Below are 26927 nucleotides of genomic sequence, written 5' to 3'. Positions count from 1 at the left end.
GATACTGAACATCTTTATAGAAATAAATAAATGATCCAACATAAACTTCGCAAAATTTGTGTGGGCGCCAGATTGACTCAAGTTTGTCTAATCATACATAACAAAGAATTTAAAAAGCCAATGCATAATCTAGACTGTTTTAACACCTTAATTATGTAAAGCGTAATACCTACATTATAATTGCACTTTGTTTTAATCAACACTGTTATATGTGTATAATAAAAAGCATGGATATTTCATAGCCTATGGATATAAAATTTAAATAAAAAGTCACTCTAAGGGCTATTGCACATTACACAATGAGTCAAGAATCAAGATTTTAGATATTACATGTGTTAATTTAATGTACTGTAGGTCATTCAGTTAATTGAAAACTATCTTTTTAAAAATGTTTCATTTGTTTTGACCTGGTTCGTTTATCAGATATATTTTAAATTTTTTAAATGTAATCAAATGCGTGTATGTAAGGAAAATAAAATATATTTCTTAAGTTTATATATTTAACTTTTTTCACTAATCATGCACTGTACAAAAAAAAATAAATAGGTAGCATTTTTATGTATTAGAAAAAAAAGTAGAATTTTAAATTTTCGTCCATATTAATTTTAAGATGATTTTTATTTAGTAGCCAAATAAGGAGGACCTAAACATTTTATTATATCACCAAAACATATACTTATAAATTTAATCATATTTAAAAGAGTTATGTGTTCTTCTGCCAAAATTTGGCGGCATTGCGTGGAATTTTGCCCTTGGTGGAGTTCTTTTTTGGCACAGAATGAGTTTCGCTTCCACCGGCTGAGGCAGATTCTTCATTCTCAGCCTGAGTTTTTAATGTTTTCTTTATATAAATAATCTGAAATCAAGGAAATAATATAGTAACATTGAAATATATGTCACCACAAATAAAACAATCCATAATATAAAAAAAATCAATATATTTTACAAATTAGGTCAAAACAAGACTTTCTGTAAATAAATTGGCTCTGTTATCAAATTCCTATATCTAACAAGAATTCAAAAGTTTAATGAATACCATAAAGACATACCAGCATGAAATCCCATAAAATAATATCAATGTAGGTACATATATATATTTTTATGAGAGAGACGTTACAGTTGATGTTTATAAAAATGAATATTAAATTCTGTATAGGGCTCTGTTACTTATGATATAGAGTTGTTAGATTCATACTAGAGTGATTGGGAGTTGTCCATTAATCATGTGAGGGTCGAAGGGGGGGATTCAGAATAGCATCACAAAATCTCACAAGGAAGGGGGCCACATTGAGATATTATGTGCATGTATTTTTTGTTGACCATGCAATTTCAAAACCAAAAAAAGCAACCAATAAACATCCTGCAACCTTGATACCTGTCCAGTAATTTGTATTGTGATGCTTTATTTTTCAAAATTTAATCAAATTATATCTTTAATATAATATCTATCAGAAATTTTAAATTAGTAGTGAATTTACACCAAAAAATAAAGGATAGTCTGAAACCTCACCAGACATCATCAAGGGGAGGGTAGGGGTTAAAAAGTTGCTAAAAGTTACACGACTAATAGACAACCCCTTATTTTGAATTGCTCCAATGATGCTAATACAATCATATAGACCAGAGTATGCTGTATTACAGCCTAATATATAAATATTATTAAACTAGCTCTCTAACAGAAGAAATGTTATCTATTAGACCAGCAATTCACAAGATTAACATGTTTAAATAAATAGAATAATATACAAATATTCCCTCTTTAAAACAATAGTGGTAAGTAACATATAGTATAACCATATGTATTGGTATTCTAACCTCCTGTTCTATGCTCTGATGATGTCTAATCGCACGTTGTTTGTGATGGTTGGCTCTCTGTATGTGTCTGTCGACTGAGTTAAGTACTGCTTCGCAGGCATTGCACCAATCAGCTAGGACGTCTGCGATGGTTGATGCATCTTCTAATCTAGCATCGCGACCGAGTGCTACATCGACTTCTACACGCTTACATTCCTGGTCGAGTTTACCATGAATTATATCTGAAAAATGTATTGAATTTGATTCAACAGAAATCATAGCTTGTAATTCTTTTAAAAACTACCTGAATAAAGTACAATTTTAATTTTTATAGAATCCAATTATACAATTTTTCTCATTTATATCTGATATCCACCAATCCGTATTGGAAAAGCATGGTATTTTTTTTTTTTTATGTCACTAGGTCGGCAAACAAGCTTACGGCTCACCTGATGGTAAGCGATTACCGTAGCTTATAGACACCTCCAACACCAGAAGCATCGCAAGCGCGTTGCCAACCCAATCCCCAATCCCCCCAGGAGCTCTGGTCACCTTACTCACCAACAGGAAAACAATATTGCTTGAAAACAGTATTATTTTGCTGTGATCTTCTGTAAGATCGAGGTACTACCCCAGTCGGGCTACTCCATATTTTGAGCAGGAAATTCCTGCTGAGCATCTAGTTATTGGTTTTAATTCTTAAATATGTTAATTATGGATTAAAAAAGGTATATCACCTGCATAAATGGCTTCAATGATCAAATCTTCTAAATCTCTAACATTTTTAATATCCAATTCTTTTAATAGAACACTGTAAGGTATGCACTTCTCCTGTGTCGCTAGAGTAGCTATTGTCAAGTGTTGTAATTTCTTACACTGTGCAGGTGTGAGATCTAAGTATTCAGATTTATTTTCTAAATATTCTTTATAGGTGCCATATGCAAATAAATTGAGCGTTTTAAAATGTGTAGCGTAGGGTCCGGTCTCTAACTGTAATTATATAAAATTCAATATTATTAAAATCTAGTTTTGTACTTTATATTGGATTTGTGTTGTGTTCATATGATTAATAATAATTTATTTTTTGGTAATTATTTAATATGTATTTTTCTTATATATTTATTTAGGTATACTTATTTAGATACTTAAAATTAAATTATGTAAAATTTAGTCAATTTACTGTATAATTTATTGTATCTACCGGCTATGATTTGAGTAATAATTACTAATAATGGTAAAAATTAACCAACCTCTTTAATGTTAGGCATTTCAAGTAACTCGCCGAATACATGAACGCCTGGTGCTTCTAGAACTTGTTTTATAAGTTCTGCGCACGCTTGTCCTTTAGCACCTTTAGCAAGTAAAACAAACTGTTCTAGAGGGTGATTTGTAGAAAACGATGAAAGAGATGAGAGTTCTTCTCTGTCCATTGACATGGGATTCATGGCGACTGGGTTAATAGACTATTACGTACTAATAAGATTTGTAATTAAATTCTATTATTACTACTAGAACAATGTTTAATTTTTAATACTTTTTTCTTTGTTGAAGTAATTGATTATGTCAGTAAAAATAAGATAGTATGTTGACTTTTAAACTTTATTAATTGATAGACACAGATTACAAATACAAAACACTGTCATAAGAAAGCATTAAGCAAGTTATTTTACTCTTTGACACTGTCTCTACGTTAATAGACTAAGCGTTTTTTTTCTACGTAATACGTATTGCCTATGAAATGAAAATATGAAGTACTATGAATGAACCTTTAAAATACCTAAATAATGGGATGATTACATATACCTATTTAAAACTCTCTTCCCGTGGGTGTCGTAAGAGGCGGGACGGGATAACATAGTTCCACTACCACCTTGGAACTTAAAAAACCGACCGATGGCAGGATAATCATCCAACTGCTGGTTTTGAAATACACAGGCTGAAGACGGGCAGCAGCTTCTTCGGTGCGATAAAGCCAGCCCTACGGTCACTAACCCACCTGCCACTTACGGAGAGCTATGTCCAGCAGTGGACTGCGATTGGCTGAAATGGTGGTGGTGGATATATTAAAAACAAATAAACAATGTATTTCGTAAGTAAATAATTTTGTTTCCAGGCAAACGAAGAAAAACCGACTTCAAATACATTGACAAGTAATACAACGTTGGTAGACGAAAAAATAGTCAAGTAAATACGCATTTTTAAAGATTACTCCAAAATTTATTATCAGATCTCGATGAAATTTAAATGTAACCACATGATAAACATCGGCTTTCGATTAAATTAAAAATCATCTAAATCGGTACACCCAGTAAAAAGTTATGCGGATTTTCCAGATTTTCCCTCGATTTCTCTGGGATCCAAAAAGAAAAAAGAATTATCAAAATCGGCTCATAAACGACGGAGTTATCCCCAAACATACATTAATATATATAAATCGGTTTAAAAATGTCAAATGGTGAATTCTGGAGGATTCTAACTTAACGCTGCTAACTCATTTTTTGTTGACTAGCTAACTTTAACGTGTCGGTTTTTTCGTGACGGTGTGCGCACGCATCGTAAAAATTTACTTTTGTCATTTTTAGTATAACTTCAAAAATTCCTAGTCCTTTTTTAAATTTTACTTTGTCTTAATTTATGAGCTACTCTGGCACTGTACTTCTTAGCCCTAAAAAACGTCGATAAAGTGAAATATTAAATGTCTTACCCTGTTAAATAATTAATTAATAGGAAACACTTTTATCCAACTTAGGTTTTATTTTAGTTACTGGTACCAGGTAGGTTACTGGTTTTAGTTAATTTCTTTCAAACAATTTTTTCCTGTATTCTAATTTTTTTTTTTATTATGGGCTGAAAATTGTGATATCATTGCTACATGAGGCATTAAAAAATATATCGGCCATAAACAATAAAATGGCGTTCGGTTTTTTGTGTGTGCTATGAAATTATTGTTTTCATGAAATCAAAAAATATAATGGATAATTGCTTTTTTAATTTGATTTTTTGGTAGAAAATATGATTGCATAGTTTAGTACAATAACAAAAGGACTGTTTTAAGCGTCATTAACCTCGGATTACGTGTGTGTCAATCTAGCCTTTAGCGTCCAGTGCCGCCTTTTTCTTGGAGTTGATGACTTTATTTTACAAGTTTTGGTGTATCGGTGCGTAGGTTAATTTCGTAAATATCCAATAATTCTCTATGGCAATGTCTAATTTAAAATTAACAAAGTTGTTTCGGCGCTATGATTGATGGGTGCGTTGTGTGACTTGTGTTAGTGGTTGTGAAAGCGTACGTACATGTTCGTAATGGCAAAGCTGTCATGAGTGTTTACTATTCAAACACTGCATGTGTGTTATTTGGCTTAGTAATTAATGTAGTAAATAATTATAAGTGAAAATGTGTATGCCAACGCCGAATAATGTCTCGGGCTTCGGGTATTCGTGGGGTTTTACCAGCACCGCGGATCTTACCAAGTGTGAAGTTGAAACCCCAAGCAGTTTGAGTTATACCTTAGGAAATACGGTAAATATTTTTACTGATAACTATTTTTTTTAATTATTTATATTTTTCTTTAGTATATATTTATCTACATTAATTTTTGTTGTAAATAATTAATTCAAAAAGTAAACAGAAATTATTTAACGCAGATACAGATTTTTAATACCATATGTAATTTTAATTTATAGGTCTCACCAGAAACAACATTAACTGTGATGTCTAATAAGACACCACAAGCTCAAGATAAAGTAGGAACAGTGGCAGTGGCTGTAACAAACGCAGCGACTCAAGTAACAAGGGTTGTGACTGCTGGCACCCCAGTTGGGGGACGTAGAGCTATGTTTGTTTTAAATGAAGCACCCACGCACACGATAAATAGGGTGTCGCAACAAAACCAAACTGCGACAATACAGAGTGAGTACAAAAAAAAAAAAAACAGTTAATAACTTAAATTATACAAATGTAACTATTATTAAAATTGTTTTTATAAAGAATTATATACACAAATAGTAAAATATGATTAAACTTATAACTTTTTTAACAGTGTATTTTAGTGTCTTTTTATATATGAAGTCAAACTTCTTTAGAATTGTTCTGATTTGAGACTGGATGAAACAAAAATACGTCATGATAAAAAAACAAACATATAAATGTAGAGGAGAAAATGAGATAAACTACATAAAGCAGTATTTTATATTCTCTGTGAAAAATTATTCACACGCTTCTTTTCAGAAGTTTCACTTCTGCAGTGTGTTAATTGCATTCACACACTTTTTTATGTGTGTGGAATAGTACCGTAATCTATAGTTATAATACGAAATATATTTATATGATGATGTAATAAGTTTTACAACTTGTTCAGTAAAACTTTGTACATATCTTATAATAACTATTTAAATGATTTTTTGATATAAAATATTTATCATTTGATTGACTTAAATTTTTTAAAATTAGCATTGACCATTTTAAAAAATAGAATTTTGTATAAGCATTTCATGTAAAGTGTATATATTTTAATACAAAGTTAAATAAATACATTATAATTTTAATTTTTTTATTTGTTCTTACAGCAGCAAATTTAGCATCAAAACCATTCATGACACCAATTGGACCCATACAGCTGACTGCGGAGGAATGTAACGAAATATTAATGAAACGTGCCTTGCAAGCTCAGGGAATCACAACACCAGTGATTGATGCTTCACAGTTAAATCATACTCTACTGAACGGTAGTCTAAAGAGCCTTGCTGAAGCAACGGCACAGTCACAAGCTGATACAATACCGACGACCACAGTTCATCAACACCACCTGTTACACACTAAACAGGAACCAGGCACAGCAAATAATTCACCTAAAGTAAGTGTTACATAGATTTACATAAAAATTTAGTATTATTTTTTTTAAGTATATCCATTTTTACAAAAGTTTTCATTTTTGATGCTCTTTTCCTATTGGTGATGTCGAAGATGAAAATGAATTTTTCAATTTGAACTAGTAGTTCCTGAACTTAAGGCCTTCAACCAAATAAAATCTACAGTATTATATAGTAGAGATTGATTATTGTGTACCAATACCATAAAACTGAAAAAGTTGTGTGTTTTGTCATGTTAATCACCATTTTATGAGATTACAAAAAAAATCTACAGAATAATTTATATGTGTATCTGATTCCTATGTTTCTATTGAACTTTTTATTTAGTTCATCTTTAGTATAGTAACTATAAGTGGAAGTTTGTTTTATCAAAGTTATAAAAGAACATTGGAAATAGTAGTAGCTCATAATAAATATTTTAAGTTTAATTTATCACATAGCACAGAAACCCGAATAATAATCTAATATATAAAATTCTCATGTTGCGGTGTTTGTAGTTAAACTCTTCTGAAATGGCTTGACCAATTCTCATGGAATTTTTTGTGCATATTGGGTAGGTCTGAGAATCGAACAACATCTACTTTTCATCCCCCTAAATGTTAAGGGTTGTTCACCCCAATTTTTTTTTTTCAATTTTTTGATAAATTATTTATTTTTTATTTTATTATGATTTGGCGTTGAAAAATACATACAAGCCTAAATTTTCACCCTTCTACCACCAACCCCTATTTTTAAATAGCGTTTAGCGGCAAGACAACGTTTGCCGAGTCAGTTAGTAATAATAATAAACGCTTCGCACTCAACGGCCCCCAGTAGGATTTTCTCCTGTGTCGGAGGTCTGGTAACACACAATACACAAGCACAACGCCAGACCCCGACAAACATCTATATGGCCGATACAAATGTCTGTCGTGAGCGGGAATCGAACCCGCGACTGCCAGCGCAACAGTCAGTGTTATGACCGCTGCGCCAACGTGTCGTTCAAACTGTAATAATAGTATTGTCAATAGTAGCAGTCTTTGTCTTTGGTCTAGAAGAATTTTAATCTTAATTTAAAATACACTATTGTAAATCAATGTCAGTCAATCAGTCAGTCAGTTCAGTCTATTACAGTCCACTGCTGAACATAGGCCTCTACAGGTTCGCGCCAGACATCCCGGTTTTCTGCGATCCTCATCCAGCCTACACCTGGAATCTTACGTAGATTGTCGGTCCAATGGGTCGGAGAACGTCCCATGCTAAATAATAAGAATAAAAAATCAATAATTAAAAAAAAACAAAAAAAAAAAAATCAATGAATTGTCTTAAAATGTCTCTATTCAGATGTCAGTTATAATATTTAGATCAAAGACGTTAAGTGGTTTTACAAGTATTTTAAAATATAAGTAGTTTTAGTCTCAATTAAATTGCTTTTGTTTCTAATATTTATACTTAAAAATACTTTTGTTAAATCAATTTTCTTATTAATTATTTTAGCAGACCGTTTATTCCCAAACTGACATGATGACCAACACAGTGATGACAGCAGTGGTACCTCCTATGAAAGAGAGGCCATATTCATGTGATGAATGTGGCAAGTCATTCTTGTTGAAACACCACCTTACCACGCATGCAAGAGTACATACAGGTATTTTGTGATTAAAGTATTTTTTCAAACCTGTAATTAATTATCGGTGAGTATCAGATATATGTTAAATATATATATATATATTTTTGGGCTGATTGAAATATGAAACTGAAAAGGTCTGTAAATATCTAAATATTGGACAAAGGGTAATAATATATAGAATAATTTTTATAATTGAAAGAAATATTTAGAAGTATTATCAAGTAGTAAATAAAAATGTATAAAAATAGGAGCATTTCATAAATTATGGCTACAAAGTTCCTCCCGCAGCCACAACAGTGTTCTCCACCTATTAGATCTAGTAATACATGGGCTCGAACTGACCAAGAAAAGTCTCAGGCCTTTGCTACATACCTAGCCGGGGTCTTCAGACCCAACCATTCAGATGGCCCTGAAGATCCAGAAATAGACCAAGTCCTTAAGCAAGATCTGCAGCTATGCCTACCGTTAAGCCCTACCTCACCAAGGGAAATTACTAGAGAAATAGCCAAAATGGACCCCTATAAAGCACCTGGATTTGATCTGATTACCCCTAGGCTACTGAAAGAGCTCCTTAAGAAGTGCATTGTCTTTTTGACCATGCTTGTCAATGCCACACTGAGAATTTCACATGCTCCTGCACTCTGGAAAACATCTCAAATCGTTATGATTCATAAGCCTGGTAAGCCGCCTAGTGAAGTCTCCTCTTATCGGCCTATTAGCCTTACGCCTGTGCTGTCAAAATTGTGGGAAAGGATCGTCCTTGCACGATTATCTCCTTGCCTAGATATGGAACATGTAACGCGCTGTGATGCGCTTGTGATGCTAACCTAACCACCAATTTGGTTTTCGGAAACACCACTCAACAATAGAGCAGGTACATAGAGTCTATTCTACAATAAGACAATGTCTGGAAAGGAGAGAGTACTGCTCGGCTGCCTTTCTCGACGTACAACAGGCCTTTGATCGGGTTTGGCATAAAGGACTTCTCTATAAAATTAAAAAGTACCTTCCACATTCCTACTACCTGCTGATGGAATCTTATCTCAGCGACAGAAAGTTCCAAGTCAAGCTCCGAGACGCAAGATCTTCCCTTCATAGCTGCACAGCCGGTGTACCCCAGGGATCTGTACTTGGTCCGATCCTTTACAACATATTTACTAGTGACTTACCCCAGTCATCTGACATAGCTGTTGCAACTTTTGCCGATGATGCGGCCTTCCTCAGTTGTGATCGTGATCCAAACGAAGCGAGCAGATTGTTGCAAAGCCAGCTCAATGCCACCAATGCTTGGTTGACTAAGTGGCGCATAAAAGCAAGCGCTCCAAAGTCTCACCACATCACATTTACCCTAAGACGTGAAACATGCCCCCCGGTCAACCTAGGCCCAGACACATTGCCGCAATCAACCTGCGTCAAATACCTAGGGTTTCACCTGGACCGGAGGATGACATGGAAAGATCATATAAAAACGAAGCGCAATGAAATCAATCTAAGATTTGCTCTGGCTCCTCGGTAGACAGTCTGCCTTATCCTTATCCAACAAGCTCAGGGTATATTGTTCCATAATAAAACCGATTTGGACATATGGAATCCAACTGTGGTCGACAGCCAGCAAATCCAACGTTATGTGCCTGCAGAGAGCCCAAAACAATATTCTAAGGGTACTTTCCTCGGCGCCCTGGTATGCTCGCAACTCGGAAATTCACGAGTATCTAGAAACCCCAACCATCTTGGATGAAGCAAAACGATATTCAGCCAATTACAAGAACCGCTTGACAACTCATCCTAACCCGTTATCCAGTATGCTTCTGCAACCAAATCCAATTAGAAGACTCAAGAGAGCCGATGTGCTGCTTTACTAAGGGGAGATGGAGCAGTGGCTCTATCTCTCGAAACACTAATCTCTTGCAACACACCTGATTATAGTCTAGGCGACTGATCGCAGGCCTAAAATAAAGGAAAAAAAAAAAAAAATTTCATAAATTATGTCACACATTAAGGGAGTGTAGGGGTCAAAAAAGTGTGATATTGTATGACAAGTGGTGGGGAGGGTTCAACAATGTTGTGACATTACATTTCAAAAAATAAGTAATAATAAACTGGATTGTAAAAAAATATGGAGCAACCTGACTGGGGAAGTACCTTAACCTCATAGAAGATCACAGCTAAATAATAGTATTGTGTTCTTGTTGGTGAGTAAGGTGACCAGAGCTCCTCGGGGGAATTGTGGATAGGATCAGTGATGCGCTTGTGATGCTTTATGTGTTGCAAATATCTATAATTTACTTTGCGTTCCATCTTATGACGTCGCTCCGTAAAGGCGTCGGGTCGTGGGAAAGTTTCTAATACTACGGTAATAACTCACCATCAGGTGAATCATACCTCTGTGTGCCGGCATAGTTATAAATAAAAATTTGTGTGTGAAGTTGCACAAAATGTGACATCATACTAAGTCCCCACTTACTAGGGTCTTATAAATGTGACCATCTGTGAAAAGGACGAGAGAGGGGTCAAAATCGTAAAATTCGTGTGACGTAATTTATGCATAGCCAAAAGCTTTAATAGAACATTTGTCACTATTACTGTCATTGTGAACATCCATATGCTATTCCAAGTTTATTCTTAAGATATTAGTTTATAAGTATGTATGCTTTCACTGCTATATTATGTTAAAACTTCTATAATGTTTGTGTTTAGGTAACTAATAGCCTGAATGAACATAAAAAGTACTTTACATACATGGAGCAGCTATGCTCCGAGGCTTAACACATGCTAATTTGAGTAATAAAAACTTACTAAAATATTATATAGTCTATATATTGTATAGCTTATAGCCTTCCTTGGTAAATGGACTATCAAACACAAATCTATTTTTATTTGAACTAGTAGTTCCTGAGATTAGCTCGTTTTAAGCAATAAGTTACACAATGTAATAATATTTTTTATAATTTTTTCAATTTCCAGGTGAAAGACCTCATGTGTGTGGACATTGTGGCAAAGCATTTGCAAGAAAACATTGTTTGAACACTCACTTACTGCTTCATTCAGCTGCTCGACCCTACAGGTGTCATGAGTGTAAGATGGCATTCACACTCAAACACCATCTTGTAACACATTCAAGAGTAAGTAGTTCAAACTGAAAGTCTAAAAAATCAATAATTACTAAAAAGTTGCTAGAAATTTCAAAGCTATAATCATTACCTCATTCTCAAAAAAAACTTAAACACCCTACAGACTAAATTACGAACAGTACACATAATGTCTTATTACATCCCCCTCCTTGTGATATTTAATGATTTTTTTTTTTTTGCATTATAGCTTATAGTCAATATAAACTACTGATATACATATTAATATCTATAATTCGACCAGGTGCACAGTCGTGACCGTCCTTTTGTCTGTGGTGAGTGTGGCCGTGGTTTCCCCCTCAAGAGGCATCTTGTGACACACAGCAAGTACCATGCTGGCGAGCGGCCCTATGTTTGCACTGATTGTGGAGAAAGCTTTGCACAAAAGGTATTCAGATAAACATATATATAAAAGTAATTTTAATTTAAAAATGACGATGACGAGTTTGATTAGAATGTTTGTACATTATTTTAAGTAATGCTACATTAAGTATTATACTACTGGATTCAATAGACATAGTTCTATTTGAAAAAGAATCTGAATAATAAATTCCAGTAACCTCATTCCATTTGTAATAAACCTAACACAGGATATATCCTAATTAAGAAAAATTACGTACATCAAGTTCATAGTTGAGTTAATGTAAGAAAAGGAAAAGCTAAAGAAATAAAAGAAAACGAAAGCTACCATAATATGACAGCTTCAGTTTCAAGGTTATTGGGATATAGGTATATATGGGGTAGGGTATAGGTATAGGTAAATTTTTACACCAAATGAAAATCAAAAAGAAAGATTTAGAATCTTAAGCGTATATATCTATATAGCGTGGACAAATTGTCTACCCCTTAGTATAAGAATTCAAAATCAACTATTTAAGAACTCAAAATATTAAATATAACAATTTGTCTATTACAGGAACATCTCGTCATGCATAGTCGATTTCATGGTTCGCTTTCCCCATTTGTATGTCCTGACTGCGGTGTAGCATTCGCTAGAAAGTTTCAACTCGTGAATCACGGAAGAGTGCATGGTCGAGTACCACACGCATGTCCAGTGTGTGGCAAAGAGTTCTTGCAGAAAAGAACACTTGTAGCCCATATGAAGTGAGTTGCCTTGATGTGATTGTTAACATATAATTTATGAAAACTTTGGCTTACAATAATTGTAAGTTAACTTAATAGAATAAGAATATTTAATTAATTTTTTTTTGTTACTAGAATTCACACTGGAGAAGGTGTGGTAGCATGTATAGAGTGCGGGGATGCATTCAAATGTAAGACGGAATTACAGGAGCATTGTAAAATGACGAGGCATTGTCTTAGTACTTCACAAAATCAACAAAGTCAACAGCAACAACAGGCTCAACAGCAGCAGCAGCAACAACAGCAACAACAACAGCAGCAGCAGCAGCAGCAGCAACAGCAACAGCAACAACAGCAGCAGCAGCAGCAGCAGCAACAACAGCAGCAACAGCAACAACAACAACAACAACAGCAGCAGCAGCAGCAGCAGCAACAACAACAGCAACAAACTACTGTCATAAAACAGGATGACTTTAAGCCACAAATAGTGCAAGTGAGTATTTCTTATAAATTAACTAAAGCTAATAAGATTGCCAGAAACTCACTTAGTACCAATATAGTACTGTTTTTTTAACACGTTGGATGCCATGACGGACACCATATGTCCGACAGCATACTTTCGCCTGGGGCCACACCAATAAATCGAGAATCGTCAAAAAATTGTTAAGGTGTTTTTCTGCAAATATTGTCAGCGAAAACCTCAAAAATAATGGGCGACTGACGGAAACAGTTATTTACCCATTATTTTCCAAGATCTCAAGTGGCAGACACCAGCTATAACATTTTTGGAAACAACTTGTTAAAAAGCCTATAAATTCAAAGTGTTTTCGATTTTTTTTTTTGTGCTATGTGGCCTTATTGCACTGTGAGGCCGTGCGGGTCACTTGCCTTAGTAAAAACAGTCGAAACACTATCCGTCGGCTCCCTAGAGGCTTCTGAAGTGATCGAGGGCATGCGGACACACGGTGTCTGACGCGGCCTCTTGGACCCAATATAATGGCAGTCACATGGTGTCCGTCGCGGCCCACTGGACTAAACATGGTTTTTGGTCTGGCGTTCAACATGTTAATGTGTATAGTATAATAATGTAGATTAAGGTAATTAATAAAATGAATTTTTTACAGGTCATTGGTGCTGATGGTCAAATTTTATCAGAGAAAGCAACACCTGGATATATTTGCCCAGAATGTGGTTCCTGTTTTAATACAAAGGTATGTACTAATTTTGTTTTGATTAACAGGTTCATGTCGCCTTTGAGGCCATTCATGCTTGTTCATTGTCTAATGGCTTGTATCCTTGATCTGCCATCCTATAACTTATTCAACAGTCTAAAGCCGATATACTCAAACTGCGGCCCGCCGGGCTTTTGTTGTAGCTGAGCATCGCGCAAAAGCCTTTAAAAGTTACAAGATTCCGCCTCTAATTCAGTTTGTCGGTCTCCAGGAGGCGCTTTCGCTGCACGTGCGTCTTCATGCAGGCGACCGCACGTGCGTGACGGACCTGTGCGCGCTCACCGCCGCGCTGCAGCCCGGCCTCGTGGCCGCCGCGCAGCACGCCACGCACGCCTCGCACAGTGAGTACTGGTGACTGTTGTCTGCTGTACAGTACAGTACAGTACAGGAGTGTACCGCTGCACGACCGCACGTGCGTGACGGACCTGTGCGCGCTCACCGCCGCGCTGCAGCCCGGCCTCGTGGCCGCCGCGCAGCACGCCACGCACGCCTCGCACAGTGAGTACTGGTGACTGTTGTCTGCTGTACAGTACAGTACAGTACAGGAGTGTACCGCTGCACGACCGCACGTGCGTGACGGACCTGTGCGCGCTCACCGCCGCGCTGCAGCCCGGCCTCGTGGCCGCCGCGCAGCACGCCACGCACGCCTCGCACAGTGAGTACTGGTGACTGTTGTCTGCTGTACAGCACAGTACAGTACAGTACAGGAGTGTACCGCTGCACGACCGCACGTGCGTGACGGATCTGTATGTTAAGATATAAAATATTGCTCCGCACCTTAATACAATGTTATATTAGTTCTTTTAAGATTGGTTATTATTATCTAAACTAATTGAACATGTTATGTTACTGTGTTTTTAACCGACTTCTAATAAAGGAGGTTCTCAATTCGAGTGTTTTTTAAGCGTTTATTGAGATCTGATACCTGTCACTCACTGTATTTATTATATATACCTCATATATTTTTTCTGTGTTGACCGATTTTGATGATTCATTTTTTATTTAAAAGCTATATCTATAGTATATCTTTATTCATGAAATCTGATTACAATATAAGTTAGACTGAGTCTTCCCAATCAAAAGTTATCGAAGATACTTGTTGTGGGAATGATCCGCAACCTTCTAAGTCTTTAACTAAGATTTCATACAAATCTTAACAATCAGACACATTTGTCAAAAAAAAAAAAAAAATACAAAAATGTTGTTGATAAGCAAATTGCACTTTTTAAGTGTGTGATGCTTGTCCTCTGGTCTCGTTTGATCTGAGGCTTTTTAATTTGATCAAGATTTGATGACTATTTTTTGAGTAATCTTTGCTTGACTATTATAACGTCTACCTACGTTGTATTACTTGTGATGTAATTGAAGTCGGTTTTTTTTCGTTTGCATGTAAAACACAATTATATAACGTATGAAACATGAAAATCTCATTTTTTGTGTCACGTAATTTGGCATATAAATATTTTTTTATTAATATAAATTTTTGTTTTTGTTTCAGACCAACCTATTCAAATTATATCATCGAATCCAAACAATGTTGTTCATACACAGGTAATTGCAACGGTGAGTTTTTATCGAAAAAGGGAATTAGATCATTCCAATATTTTTATAACATAACTACTAACATAATTATAATAACAATATGGCAATATTGGTAAAAATCGATATTTTTTTGTAATTGTGGTGTATGATTTATAATTAATTATATAGAAAGTAAAATTTTATTTACTGTTTGCAGAATCACATATCTACTCCCCGGCCTAAGTTACACTTTTGTGTCGACTGTGGAAAAGGATTTGCGGCGAAACACGGTTTATTAGCACATCATAGGAGGTATAAGAATAATATCAATGATTTTCAAATAATTATATTTCAATATAATGAATCTGATTCTTACAATAAAATGATTTTTTCAGACATCCAGAAGGTGCTTGTACATTAAGAACGCATGTTTGCGATCAATGCGGAAAAGCATTCTTCCAGAAAAATCACTTAATGTTACATCAACGACAACACATGGATCTGCCTCCCAGAAATGTAAATATTTTTATTTCCTATGAAAATATATAAACAAGTAGAGCCTGTGTGAGTGGCCTGGCGAACTAGTTACTGTTATAATTTTTTTTTGTTAATATTTCTTTGATTTTTAACTTATTGTTATTTTTACACTGTCCTGAGAATATTGAACACATTGAAAAAATAATCACCCAATTTATTGAGATAGTTCACAATTTATGCACATATAACATACATTTACATATTATTTTTTCTTTTTTTTATATAGATTAATAATACTACTAAAAATGAATATATCGTTAATTAAGCATTCCTACTTCTAATCACAAGCACAGCAACAAGTAACACAATAAGCTCATCGACAAACGTCCCATTTACACACATTTCGGCATACATTTCGACGATTCATTTTTAAATTTATAGAATCATAATTCTAACTAACACTAAAAAAATATAGTTTAGTAATCTACAATACCACAATTCTTCTAGTCGCAAGCGCAGCAACAAGCGACTCAAGCGCAACAACAGGCTGCACAGCAAGCAGCACAACAAGCAGCGCAGCAGGTCGCGCAGCAAGCGCAGCAACAAGTGCAACAACAACAGCAACAACAACAACAGCAACAACAACAGCAGCATCAGCAAGTTCAGCACCAGAATAGTCTAGAATTGGATCAGCAAGATCATCAGCAACCGACACACATACAAGTGGTTAGCTTAATTTCTATAATACTGAGAATATAAAGAATATAAGCACAAAATAACAGTTATTAAGCGACCAGCTTGCTCAAAATTTGGACCAGCCCGACCGGGGAAGTATTAATCATCACTTCACTCATCATCACTTCAGCCTATTGCAGTTCACTGCTGGACATAGGCCTCCACAAGCTTGCATCAAAAATGGCGTGAACTCATGCGTGCTGGCCATAGTCACCACGCTGGGCAAGCGGGTTGGTGACCGTAGGGCTGGCTTCGTCGCAACGAAGACGCTGCTGCCCGTCTTCGGCCTGTGTATTTCAAAGCCAGCAGTTGGATGGTTATCCCGCCACCGATCGGCTTTTTAACTTCCAAGGTGGTAGTGGAACTGTGTTATCCCTCAGTCGCCTCTTACGACACCCATGGGAACAGGGGTGGCTATATTCTTTAATGCCGTAGCCACACACAACAAGTACTAATCACAGCCAAATAATACTGCTCTCAAGTAGTGCTCTGATGCTGTGGTGAATGAGGTAGCCCAAGTTCCTGGGGAGGGTCGGCAATGCGTTTATAATGCTTAATTCAACCTTACAGGAGATAACAGCCAAATAGTACTGCTTTCAAGAACTATTATGTTCTTTCTGTGTCTACTCGTAGTCATGCTTTCAATCTTCCCGGCATTGTAGGCGTCTAAAATCAATAGTAACCATATACAATCAGGTGGGCCATATATACACTTTGCCACTTTAGTCTTATAATAAACCTAGTGAACATGAATGACATATTATGACAAATCTCTCTTCTGTTTAATAGGTCGGCACATGTGATCTGCAAACAGAGTCATTTTAATATAAAAAAACCTAATAAACATGAATGATATTTGACTCTCCTTTTCTTGTTCCCCAGGTCACGAACAGGTCGGGGCAGGTGATCGGCAACCAGATAGTGGTGGGCACGGTGGCGGGGCGGCGCACGCTGCTGAGCTCGCCGCTGCTCGTGTCGCGCGACGGCAAGCCGCTCGCCGCGCAGCTCACGCACAAGCGACACGTGTACGTAGCCTCACGCACAAGCGACACGTGTACGTAGCCTCACGCACAAGCGACACGTGTACGTAGCCTCACGCACAAGCGACACGTGTACGTAGCCTCACGCACAAGCGACACGTGTACGTAGCCTCACGCACAAGCGACACGTGTACGTAGCCTCACGCACAAGCGACACGTGTACGTAGCCTCACGCACAAGCGACACGTGTACGTAGCCTCACGCACAAGCGACACGTGTACGTAGCCTTACGCACAAGCGACATGTGTACGTAGACACACGCACAAGCGACACGTGTACGTAGCCTCACGCACAAGCGACACGTGTACGTAGCCTCACGCACAAGCGACACGTGTACGTAGACACACGCACAAGCGACACGTGTACGTAGCCTCACGCACAAGCGACACGTGTACGTAGCCTCACGCACAAGCGACACGTGTACGTAGCCTTACGCACAAGCGACACGTGTACGTAGACACACGCACAAGCGACACGTGTACGTAGCCTCACGCACAAGCGACACGTGTACGTAGACACACGCACAAGCGACACGTGTACGTAGCCTCACGCACAAGCGACACGTGTACGTAGCCTCACGCACAAGCGACACGTGTACGTAGCCTCACGCACAAGCGACACGTGTACGTAGCCTCACGCACAAGCGACACGTGTACGTAGCCTCACGCACAAGCGACACGTGTACGTAGCCTCACGCACAAGCGACACGTGTACGTAGACACACGCACAAGCGACACGTGTACGTAGACACACGCACAAGCGACACGTGTACGTAGCCTCACGCACAAGCGACACGTGTACGTAGCCTCACGCACAAGCGACACGTGTACGTAGCCTCACGCACAAGCGACACGTGTACGTAGCCTCACGCACAAGCGACACGTGTACGTAGCCTCACGCACAAGCGACACGTGTACGTAGCCTCACGCACAAGCGATACGTGTACGTAGCCTCACGCACAAGCGACACGTGTACGTAGACACACGCACAAGCGATACTTGTACGTAGACACACGCACAAGCGACACGTGTACGTAGCCTCACGCACAAGCGACACGTGTACGTAGCCTCACGCACAAGCGATACGTGTACGTAGCCTCACGCACAAGCGACACGTGTACGTAGACACACGCACAAGCGATACTTGTACGTAGACACACGCACAAGCGACACGTACGTAGACACACCCGAACCCAACTAACTGGACCTTAACGTACCACACGCCAAAAAGTGTTATTCAATAAATTTACAAACGTAAAAAATAACCAGAAACCGAGATATGTTTACAGAAATTAATTAAGCTTCACAATTGTAATGTAAATATATTCTATTTCAGTGGCGACTTAAAAGAAGTCAGCGGTTTGATGCTATCAACGGGGCGGGGCACGGGGCTCATAAAGTACGAGATCTCCATCCCGCCTCCTTCGTCTGTAGTACAAGTGCAGCAACTTGACTGAGCCAAGGACCCAGACGACGTGCTCGCCTGGCTCAAGAAATAATTTATTCAAAGACTATAACGTAGTTTCGTTCACCTATGAGGAAAGTTGACCAATCGTCCGTAACGTTTAGGGTGTGTGGGTTTACCGATTATCGAATTTGTAAAAATGTATGAAATGATGTGAAGTTATCGAATAGTAGTATAAATAAACGGTTCGTTGGCAAAACGAATCGTTTTCGATATAGAGCCGGACTTTAGTTCCAGGACTCGACAGACGAATCGGTTAATTGCTAATCATATTGTTTAAATTCCCTGGTTTCCTACTCGACGTAGCGAAACAAAAGGTCCAATATCGTGAGCCAATCTTAAGTATAGACTGGCGATACTAGATTTAATATTAAATCGTTCTAAGCCTAAATTAGATTCCAAACCAATAGATCGGAGAGCTTTATTTAATAGACGTCAGTCGACAGCCTTACAATAGAGCCTTAATTTTTGTTATTTTTATCTGATTCGTAGTAGATCGTCTTAGCTTAGTTGAGAGAGTACTATCTACTTATTTCATGGCAATAACTGAGAATAAACGGATGAAACGAGCCTAGTGTAATATAGTTCGATTTAGGCGAATGCTCTAAAATTTAGAGCATTTAATGTCGCGAGCGATCGGTGTGTAAAAAGACAGTAGAATCCTGTGTAAATTAGTGTAGTGTAAGAGTATTTGAGGTAAGGTACTAGTGTAATCTATTGTACATATCATGGATTTTTGTAATGGCTCCGGAAGCGTTTTTTGTAATTAACTGTACAATCTCCAGGAACTGGTGACGCTTGTATAAAAAGATTGCACAAACGAAATGAATACAATTTTCGTTGGTACGTTAAAATATCGGTCATTATACGCATTTAAGTTTGATAGTTTATTTTATTTAAATGGCCTCTTCGAATTAGCTTTGTAAGTAAATTGATTTTGATTTTATCCTGCTTTGTGGTGGGTTTTCTGAATTAAGGAATGTGCAATCAAAATTCAATATTTTTTTATTATTATAGATCTGACTTAAATTATATTTAATGGTTTTATGTACATCTAACACTTATATACCACAGATTTTCAAAATGGTGAATACAAGATTCTTCAAATATATTTAACAATTGTTAACATTTGGCTTAAATTAGTTTTTGTATACAATGTATTATAATTTATACATATTTAAATAAAATGGTCAGTTTATTTTTCATCTATCTCAAAAAAAAAAAATAAATAAATAATTAAAACTGAATTTTCCCCATTACATTACATTTTTTTTTATTCTAAACTTATTTGTCTAGTCTGTGATAGGAATCAATTCAACTTTCAAGTCTGAATTACTATAACTTGTTGATGACTAGTCCACCCCACTCAATTTTTTTTTTTTTCAGAAATTAAATTAAAATAAAAAGTGTGAATTATTTGTCAGAATTAACAACTACCAAAGAGTAAAATAGAAAAAAAAGTATCACGGTGGCTAGTGTAGACAAAGTTATCGAGTGCTTCCGTAAATTGTCCAGTCTTCATGTTTCGCTTCACAGTATTAACTTGTATAGATTTTATTCATACAAAAATGTAACACAGAATACGAACTTGAATGGATTTTCGTAAACTGTGATATAACTTTTAATTCTGTTGAATCTTTCACGTTGTTTGCCATTTACTTACCTGTAAATACATAGGATATCTATAATTTTTATATTAAATGAAAATATACATACTATAGTATGTTGAGTGTGTTATTCCATACCCGAAATATATATGTGCTTATGGAGTTTTATATTTGCAATTAATTATTAAATTGCATTTAAATAAAATTATACAATAATTGACAATATTGCAAACAAAAATTTATATAAAGACGTAGTTTCGTTTAAGTTTTTTTTATAAATAATAATAATATAATTATCTTTATTTCAGGTAAAAATTGACCCATAAAACAATTCTTCTTAAACAATTCTTCTAACGCAAATACAACTATAAACCAACAACAATAATAAAATCACATTAATAATAAATAATATCAAATACAAATAAATGATTTTAACAATAATTTTATTATATTAAAACTAAAACCACTAATTACAATAACACAATGTCGAATATGAATAAAAATAATAATGGATATTTAAAGCTTTCGCTCCAGCATTTGTATCGCAAGGTGTCTATCGCAGCAATGCCGGAGGTAGAAGCAGTCAAAACGTTCCGCGATCATCTTCAGCACACTGTTTTGGCTGCTCCTTACTTTACGAACAAAAGATGCGCATCGCTTGCGGTATGGAACACATGGTGGTATGGAACACATGGTGGTATGGAACACATGGTGGTATGGAACACATGGTGGTATGGAACACATGGTGGTATGGAACACATGGTGGTATGGAACTCATGGTGGTTTGGAACACATGGTGGTATGGAAGCAGTCGGTTCTTGCGTCTGTCAACATGCCTGAGGCGCTGCAGCATCGGGGCAGCCCCAACAATATCCTAAATGTATTATTGTAGAGGACAGGGAGGTCACTGTATCTTTTCTTTGTATAGTCGGCCCAAAAGCTACACGTATAAAACGAGGTGTAGTATGCTCTAAAAGTGTTATCTTTACTTGCGCTGAGCAACGAGCAAACCTTCGAGCCAACAAGTTCGCTCTAACGGACAGTGCCCTCCGCTCCCTCTCAATATCTGCATCATCCCTGAGACAAGTGGTAACTATATGCCCTGAATACTTGAATTGCTCCATCATTTTTAAGAGTACACCAGAGAGGAGTACGGGTGGGATATTCTGGGGGCATTTTGTTCCGATAGCCTCAAAGACCATGCATTGGCTTTTTAAAACATTATATTTTAAGCCATGATAACAAGCGTAATCCTCACATGTCTGTACCAGCTGTCTTATTCCACTGATTGACGCACTCAGCATGTCGTCCGCATAACTTATATTATTTACGCATACTCTATCAACATGACAACCGATATGCTGTCTGCTGAGCGCGACGATCAGATCATCCATGTAGAGGTTAAAAATAGTTGGAGATGTTAACCTCCCCTGCCTGACTTCACATCCGAGCCGATATGGATCGAACATTGCACCCGCCCATCGAACGCTATTGGTCTGGTTCGCGTACCAATATCGAAATATATTTATAATTCCCTTCGGAAACCCAACTCGCTCGAGTTTCTTCCAAAGTAAATCATATACCACCAGATCAAAAGCTTTAGATAAATCGAGGAAGCACGCATACACAGGTGTCTTTCGATTTGTGTAGTATTCTCTGTAGACAGCTGAGGGCGAAAACCGAACTGATTATCGTGCAGCTTTATAAATTAAGTTTAACTACATATTTTAATTAAAAAAAAAAACAACAACCTACTATCTAAATAAGACTACGTAAAATAAATCAATAGCAAAGCCAATAGCAGCTAGTAGTCAAGGTACTAATTAAGTGAGTAATCGAGTAGTCATAAATGGGGGAATGGATAATCAGTAACTTATTAGTCAATAAATTTATTTTAACAAGTAATTTAGCAACAACTCCATCAATTGATCAACTAATAATAAATATTTGAGTTAGTAGTTGAACAGCTGGTCAAACAACTGTGTTATCGTCGAGTCGAGAAGCTGCTTATGCAAGTAATTTATCTATATTTGGTTTAGTTATGCATTCGTTCGACTAACGATAAGTGTTCGATTAGTTCCCCGAGTGGTTACTCATCAGTTTGCCTGACTAGTCTGTAGACTAGTTGTTGGACCAGTAGCTCGACTTGCAATTAATTGCCCGACAAATTACCATACTAGTTGTAGGTCGGTTGTTCGACTTGGAGTAATTTCATCTTGATATATTAGATCAAACTTAATCAAATTAATACCAGTAGAATTATAATCCTATAGGTCCTAACAAATACATATATATCATAATATTGTAGATATACATACATGTTTATATGGCTTTTTTGGACTCGGGGGAAATCCCTTATGGATAGACCACGGCCCGGGGGAACCGTGGGCTATGTGTCAGACATAGCCCACGCACCGAATAAAAACCCTGGGGCGTTCGTGCTTATGGCGGTATCGCGGGGACGCTATAGCACTTCGACAATCCCGCCAACGTTGTGAAAAAGAATGATGAATCAAAAACTTTTAACTGTCGGATATCGTCATCCGTCAAATGACGTTATCCACAACTGCTGAAACAGGTCTAAAAGTGTTTAGAACTACTTTTATACTGTAAGCATTAGCCAAGTAGGTACCTATATTTCTTTGCATGCCGTTTCGTTAATATCAAATTAAAGTGATCTTCGTTGAACGCACAGACCACAGAAATACGAACTACTCCGTGGTTGAACGCAATAATTACAATAAGGATTTATTTATTTCAAGAATATCAAAGATTTGTTTTAGCGACTTAAGACCTGTCTCACTGATTGCAGGTACCTAAAGTTTATGCTGCACATAAGTTACTAATAGACTAACAGCAAGAGGTTGAAAAGGGTATAAGAACCTGTTTCGTCTCAATTCTAAAACTACAACAAAAGAATTTTGCAAAATATATCATATAATTTTATCCTTTGGATATCCTTTGGATACCGTCATCTTCAAATAGAGTTAACGGCAATACAGGCACTTTCCTGGCAGGTTAGTACAAAAAATTATCTTTTTTTATTTAAGCTTGTTGACTAATTAAATGTAATAGTTTTCGAATTGTAAATTATTTTTGCATTAATCACGATACAGTTATTAAAATCTTGTGCGTTGTCTAGTATCATAAAATGTCAATTTTTACTAGTTATTGGTTGCTTTGGGGACATCCATTAATTACGTGAGCTCAGAATAGGGGGGGGAGGGATCCAATGAAATCTCAACAAATCTCATTAAACCGAGGGGTAATAATCGAAAACCTTAAGTAGGCAATTTCAAAAAATATAAAATGTTACAGAAATTAAAAAAAATATATATATGGTCTTATGGCTATTCATCATTACAGCCTATACAGTCCACTGCTGGACATAGGCCTCCACAAGTTTACGCCAAAAATAACGTGAACTCATGTGCTGTGCCCATAGTCACCACGCTGGGCAGGCGGGTTGGCGACCGCAGGGCTGGCTTTGTTGCACCGAAGACGCTGCTGCCCGTCTTCGGCCTGTGTATTTCAAAGCCAGCAGTTGGATGGTTATCCCGCCACCGGTCGACTTTTTAAGTTCCAAGGTGGTAGTGGAACTGTGTTATCCCTTAGTCGCCTCTTACGACACCTACGGGAAGAGAGGGGGTGGCTATATTCTTTAGTACCGTAGCCACACAGTACTATGGCTACTTATGGCTATTAAAATCGTTTAATATTTGCTTTGAATTTTATTGGAACGAAGTTCCTTACGGCAGGCTTGACATTTGGCTGGGCGACCGAACTGAGAAAAATGTGAGACTAAAACCGTAAGAAAAATATATAACGGAAGTGACGTAATATCAGTCACACGACTGTATATTATGACGTTTGTAAAACTAAAATATTAATATTATTATTTTTTTAAAATTATTTATGTAATTTTAAACTGTCGACAATAATACATCACATAAATCTTACCTAGGGAGGGTGGGGGGGCTTAAACTGACCGAAGAATAGCTCACGTAATGAATGGTTACCCCCTATCCATTTACTAATACAGAGGGCCTCTGCGTTACACTGCGCAAAATACTGAGCGTTAAAATATGAAACAGTAAGTGCCTGAAAACAACACTAGAGGGATTTTTTATCGGTTTTAATAAATTAATATTTATTTAATTTATAAACATAACTTTTCAATAAGTTTTAGTACCTACTTTTACAATTTGCAGAGAAATAAATAATTATTTTATAACAATACTAATTTTGATTAATAATACATAATTACTTCAACCAACCATAATTTAAAGTAAGTATTATTAAATTAATCAAATATAAACATTAACTTGCTGAACCGAATATATTTACTACACAGTAGACGTTTTATCGAAGAAGTATTTCAATTACTGTAACGAAATTTTTAAGTATTTGGTAAAACATTGGCTAATACGACTTTTAAAATAAAAGTTCTATAACTTGCGCTTGACTTGGGGAGTAAGCTGGTAAATGTAACCAGAGCGTTACAAAAAGTGTGATCGGGCGAGATGAACGGAGCAAGAGAAAGAGGTGCGAGCAAACATTTTCTTCTCTCCTTCTCTCATAGCCAGTTACGTTTCGTATATCTAAGACACAGTGCAGGTCTATTGCTAGAAAAGTTTTAATTCAGTCGTGTGGTCTAAAGCACACTCGTTATTTTTCGAGTGTCGAGTAGTGTATATTTGTGTTTGACAGTATCGTTGTTTGAAAGCGCTCTGTCGAACACTGCCTTACACAGCTTCGCTTTTTGTGTAATTAAAAAGCAACCATTATTTTGTATTAAAAAATTAATCATTTAAAAAGCTAAGCAGACGAAGTGAATGCGAAAACATAGGTAAGAATTTTCATAAGGATATCAGGAAAACAAACGTTTTTGGAATAGAATATTGTCACCAATTCATGGTTATGCGTCGTCCCTTGGGAAATATGAAAACGTCTGTGAAGTGAGAGTTTGTAAATGTTATAGTAATATAGTTGAATCTCGGGTGCAATCTTCAAGTAAGAAAAATTTAAGTTCTCTTCGTTTGTTTTTTGTTTAAAAAAAAAATTAATAATGTAATTAAAAAAAATGTTTTGAATATCATTTGTAGAGAATGTCATGCTTTTTAAAAAGGTATCTTATCTTTACATTGAGGATACATTTTAATTAATTTAGGAGTGATATTTAGTAAAAATAGAAACATTTTCTATAATTCATAGTAAAAATTTTATAAATAATAAACACGAGGAAAGATACTGACTCGAAAAATTTGTTTTTTTTTTCTATATTTTTTATCCTTGCTATGTAGGTTTTTTATTCGAGCGTAATTGTGAGTGAAGTCAGTTCATACTTGCGGGCCAACCATAAAATTTGTCACGTAATATTTATACCACCTCGTCACGTCAGTAACATTATATTTGGGAATTAATTTTTCAGACAACTTTTTCCCATTTATATTCCCAGATTACGGCATTCTGCTGCTAATAAAATTAGAAGAAAAAAGATCTAGGAAAAAGAAATCGCAACAGATAAACTGCATCGTCGGTGTCGGGACATGACCTAGCTTTATTCGTTGTAGTTATTGACCCGTTGTCATATATCTAATCATTACCCGTAGTAAGAAAATAATGTGTGAAGACTGACTGACTGAAAAAAAGCACAGACAATTAAGAGTTGACATGTTTAAAGGACCACAGTACACGTAAAAAACAATTGTCTTATTACATACGCGTAAAAAAATTGAACTGATGGCTGTAGACTTCATTCTGTACGAGTAGTTTTGTTAGTAAAACGAAATATTCGTATCTTACATTGTCTCCAATTCACGGCTACGACCCCAGACCCCTGGGAAATCTAGAAATGTCTGTAAATTTAGTTCATTCAAGGTTGTTGAAATATAACAATGAAGGATATCACTACGCCACAGAAGAGATGAGGTTGAGAGTTAATTACAATCTTTGTCATATTTGTATAAATTGGTGTATCATACACACACGCTTTGAGAGTTTAAGCAATTTATTTGGATTCATACCACCAATTCCACAACCATACCATGTTGGTTTACGAATAAGTTGATTGGATTCAGGACTTGGTTAACTAATTTTATATATACAATTTGATACCAAACGGCAGGGTTATATTTTTTTGTATTTTTACATAACTTCCGTGCTACTTAAAAAAGTCAAATTTTATCTGCTGCCTGAAGAGAGAGTATTCCAATATTTTTTGTCCGTTTAAAGTAAGATACTTTAAGATGACGTTGATTGAATCTAAGTTAATGCCAGTTTACGCTTAAAGCTTACTCTCATCACAATCACAATAAAATCCCTTAAGTACTACTTTTTATGCAATCGTAAAAAGAAATGTGATTGAA

The 26927-nt window shown here is 36.3% G+C and overlaps 3 protein-coding genes across 3 annotated transcripts; 1 reads left to right on the top strand and 2 right to left on the bottom strand.

Annotated features, from left to right (window-relative positions):
• Nucleotides 1–633: 633 nt before the first annotated feature.
• LOC123656266 (COP9 signalosome complex subunit 7a) lies at nt 634–3429 on the bottom strand. Its single transcript, XM_045591973.1, has 4 exons — nt 3045–3429; nt 2532–2784; nt 1816–2036; nt 634–856 (listed from the first exon to the last, which is right to left on the bottom strand). Exons 1-4 carry the CDS (start codon nt 3237–3239, stop codon nt 704–706), a joined length of 822 nt encoding a protein of 273 aa, XP_045447929.1. The 5' UTR covers nt 3240–3429; the 3' UTR covers nt 634–703.
• Nucleotides 3430–4689: 1260 nt separating this feature from the next.
• On the top strand, nt 4690–18944 carry LOC123656161 (zinc finger protein 420). The gene is made up of 18 exons (XM_045591867.1): nt 4690–5314; nt 5479–5728; nt 6361–6647; nt 8140–8290; nt 11237–11394; nt 11645–11788; nt 12317–12504; nt 12619–12976; nt 13608–13694; nt 13912–14056; nt 14094–14213; nt 14251–14370; nt 15214–15266; nt 15454–15548; nt 15632–15752; nt 16221–16439; nt 17331–17473; nt 18824–18944. The coding sequence occupies exons 1-18, from the start codon at nt 5189–5191 to the stop codon at nt 18942–18944; spliced, it is 2886 nt and encodes a 961-aa protein (XP_045447823.1). The 5' UTR covers nt 4690–5188.
• Nucleotides 18945–21386: 2442 nt separating this feature from the next.
• LOC123656159 lies at nt 21387–22028 on the bottom strand. Its single transcript, XM_045591866.1, has one exon. The coding sequence runs from the start codon at nt 22026–22028 to the stop codon at nt 21387–21389; it is 642 nt and encodes a 213-aa protein (XP_045447822.1).
• Nucleotides 22029–26927: the final 4899 nt, after the last annotated feature.

This window comes from Melitaea cinxia, chromosome 9, assembly GCF_905220565.1.
Source record: "Melitaea cinxia chromosome 9, ilMelCinx1.1, whole genome shotgun sequence".
In the NCBI taxonomy this organism is placed as follows: domain Eukaryota; kingdom Metazoa; phylum Arthropoda; class Insecta; order Lepidoptera; family Nymphalidae; genus Melitaea; species Melitaea cinxia.
Note: the sequence above shows the minus strand (reverse complement) of the source record. Positions and strands in the feature narration are given on the sequence as shown.

Coding starts and splice junctions, on each gene's coding strand:
- LOC123656266 (XM_045591973.1), bottom strand. CDS start 3,239: ATGAATCCCATGTCAATGGACAGAGAAGAACTCTCATCTCTTTCATCG. Junction 2,785..3,044: donor AAATGCCTAACATTAAAGAG/GTTGGTTAATTT, acceptor ATATAATTACAG/TTAGAGACCGGACCCTACGC. Junction 857..1,815: donor ATCAGAGCATAGAACAGGAG/GTTAGAATACCA, acceptor CCTTGATTTCAG/ATTATTTATATAAAGAAAAC.
- LOC123656161 (XM_045591867.1), top strand. CDS start 5,189: ATGTGTATGCCAACGCCGAATAATGTCTCGGGCTTCGGGTATTCGTGG. Junction 11,395..11,644: donor ATCTTGTAACACATTCAAGA/GTAAGTAGTTCA, acceptor TAATTCGACCAG/GTGCACAGTCGTGACCGTCC. Junction 12,505..12,618: donor ACACTTGTAGCCCATATGAA/GTGAGTTGCCTT, acceptor TTTTGTTACTAG/AATTCACACTGGAGAAGGTG.
- LOC123656159 (XM_045591866.1), bottom strand. CDS start 22,028: ATGTTCGATCCATATCGGCTCGGATGTGAAGTCAGGCAGGGGAGGTTA.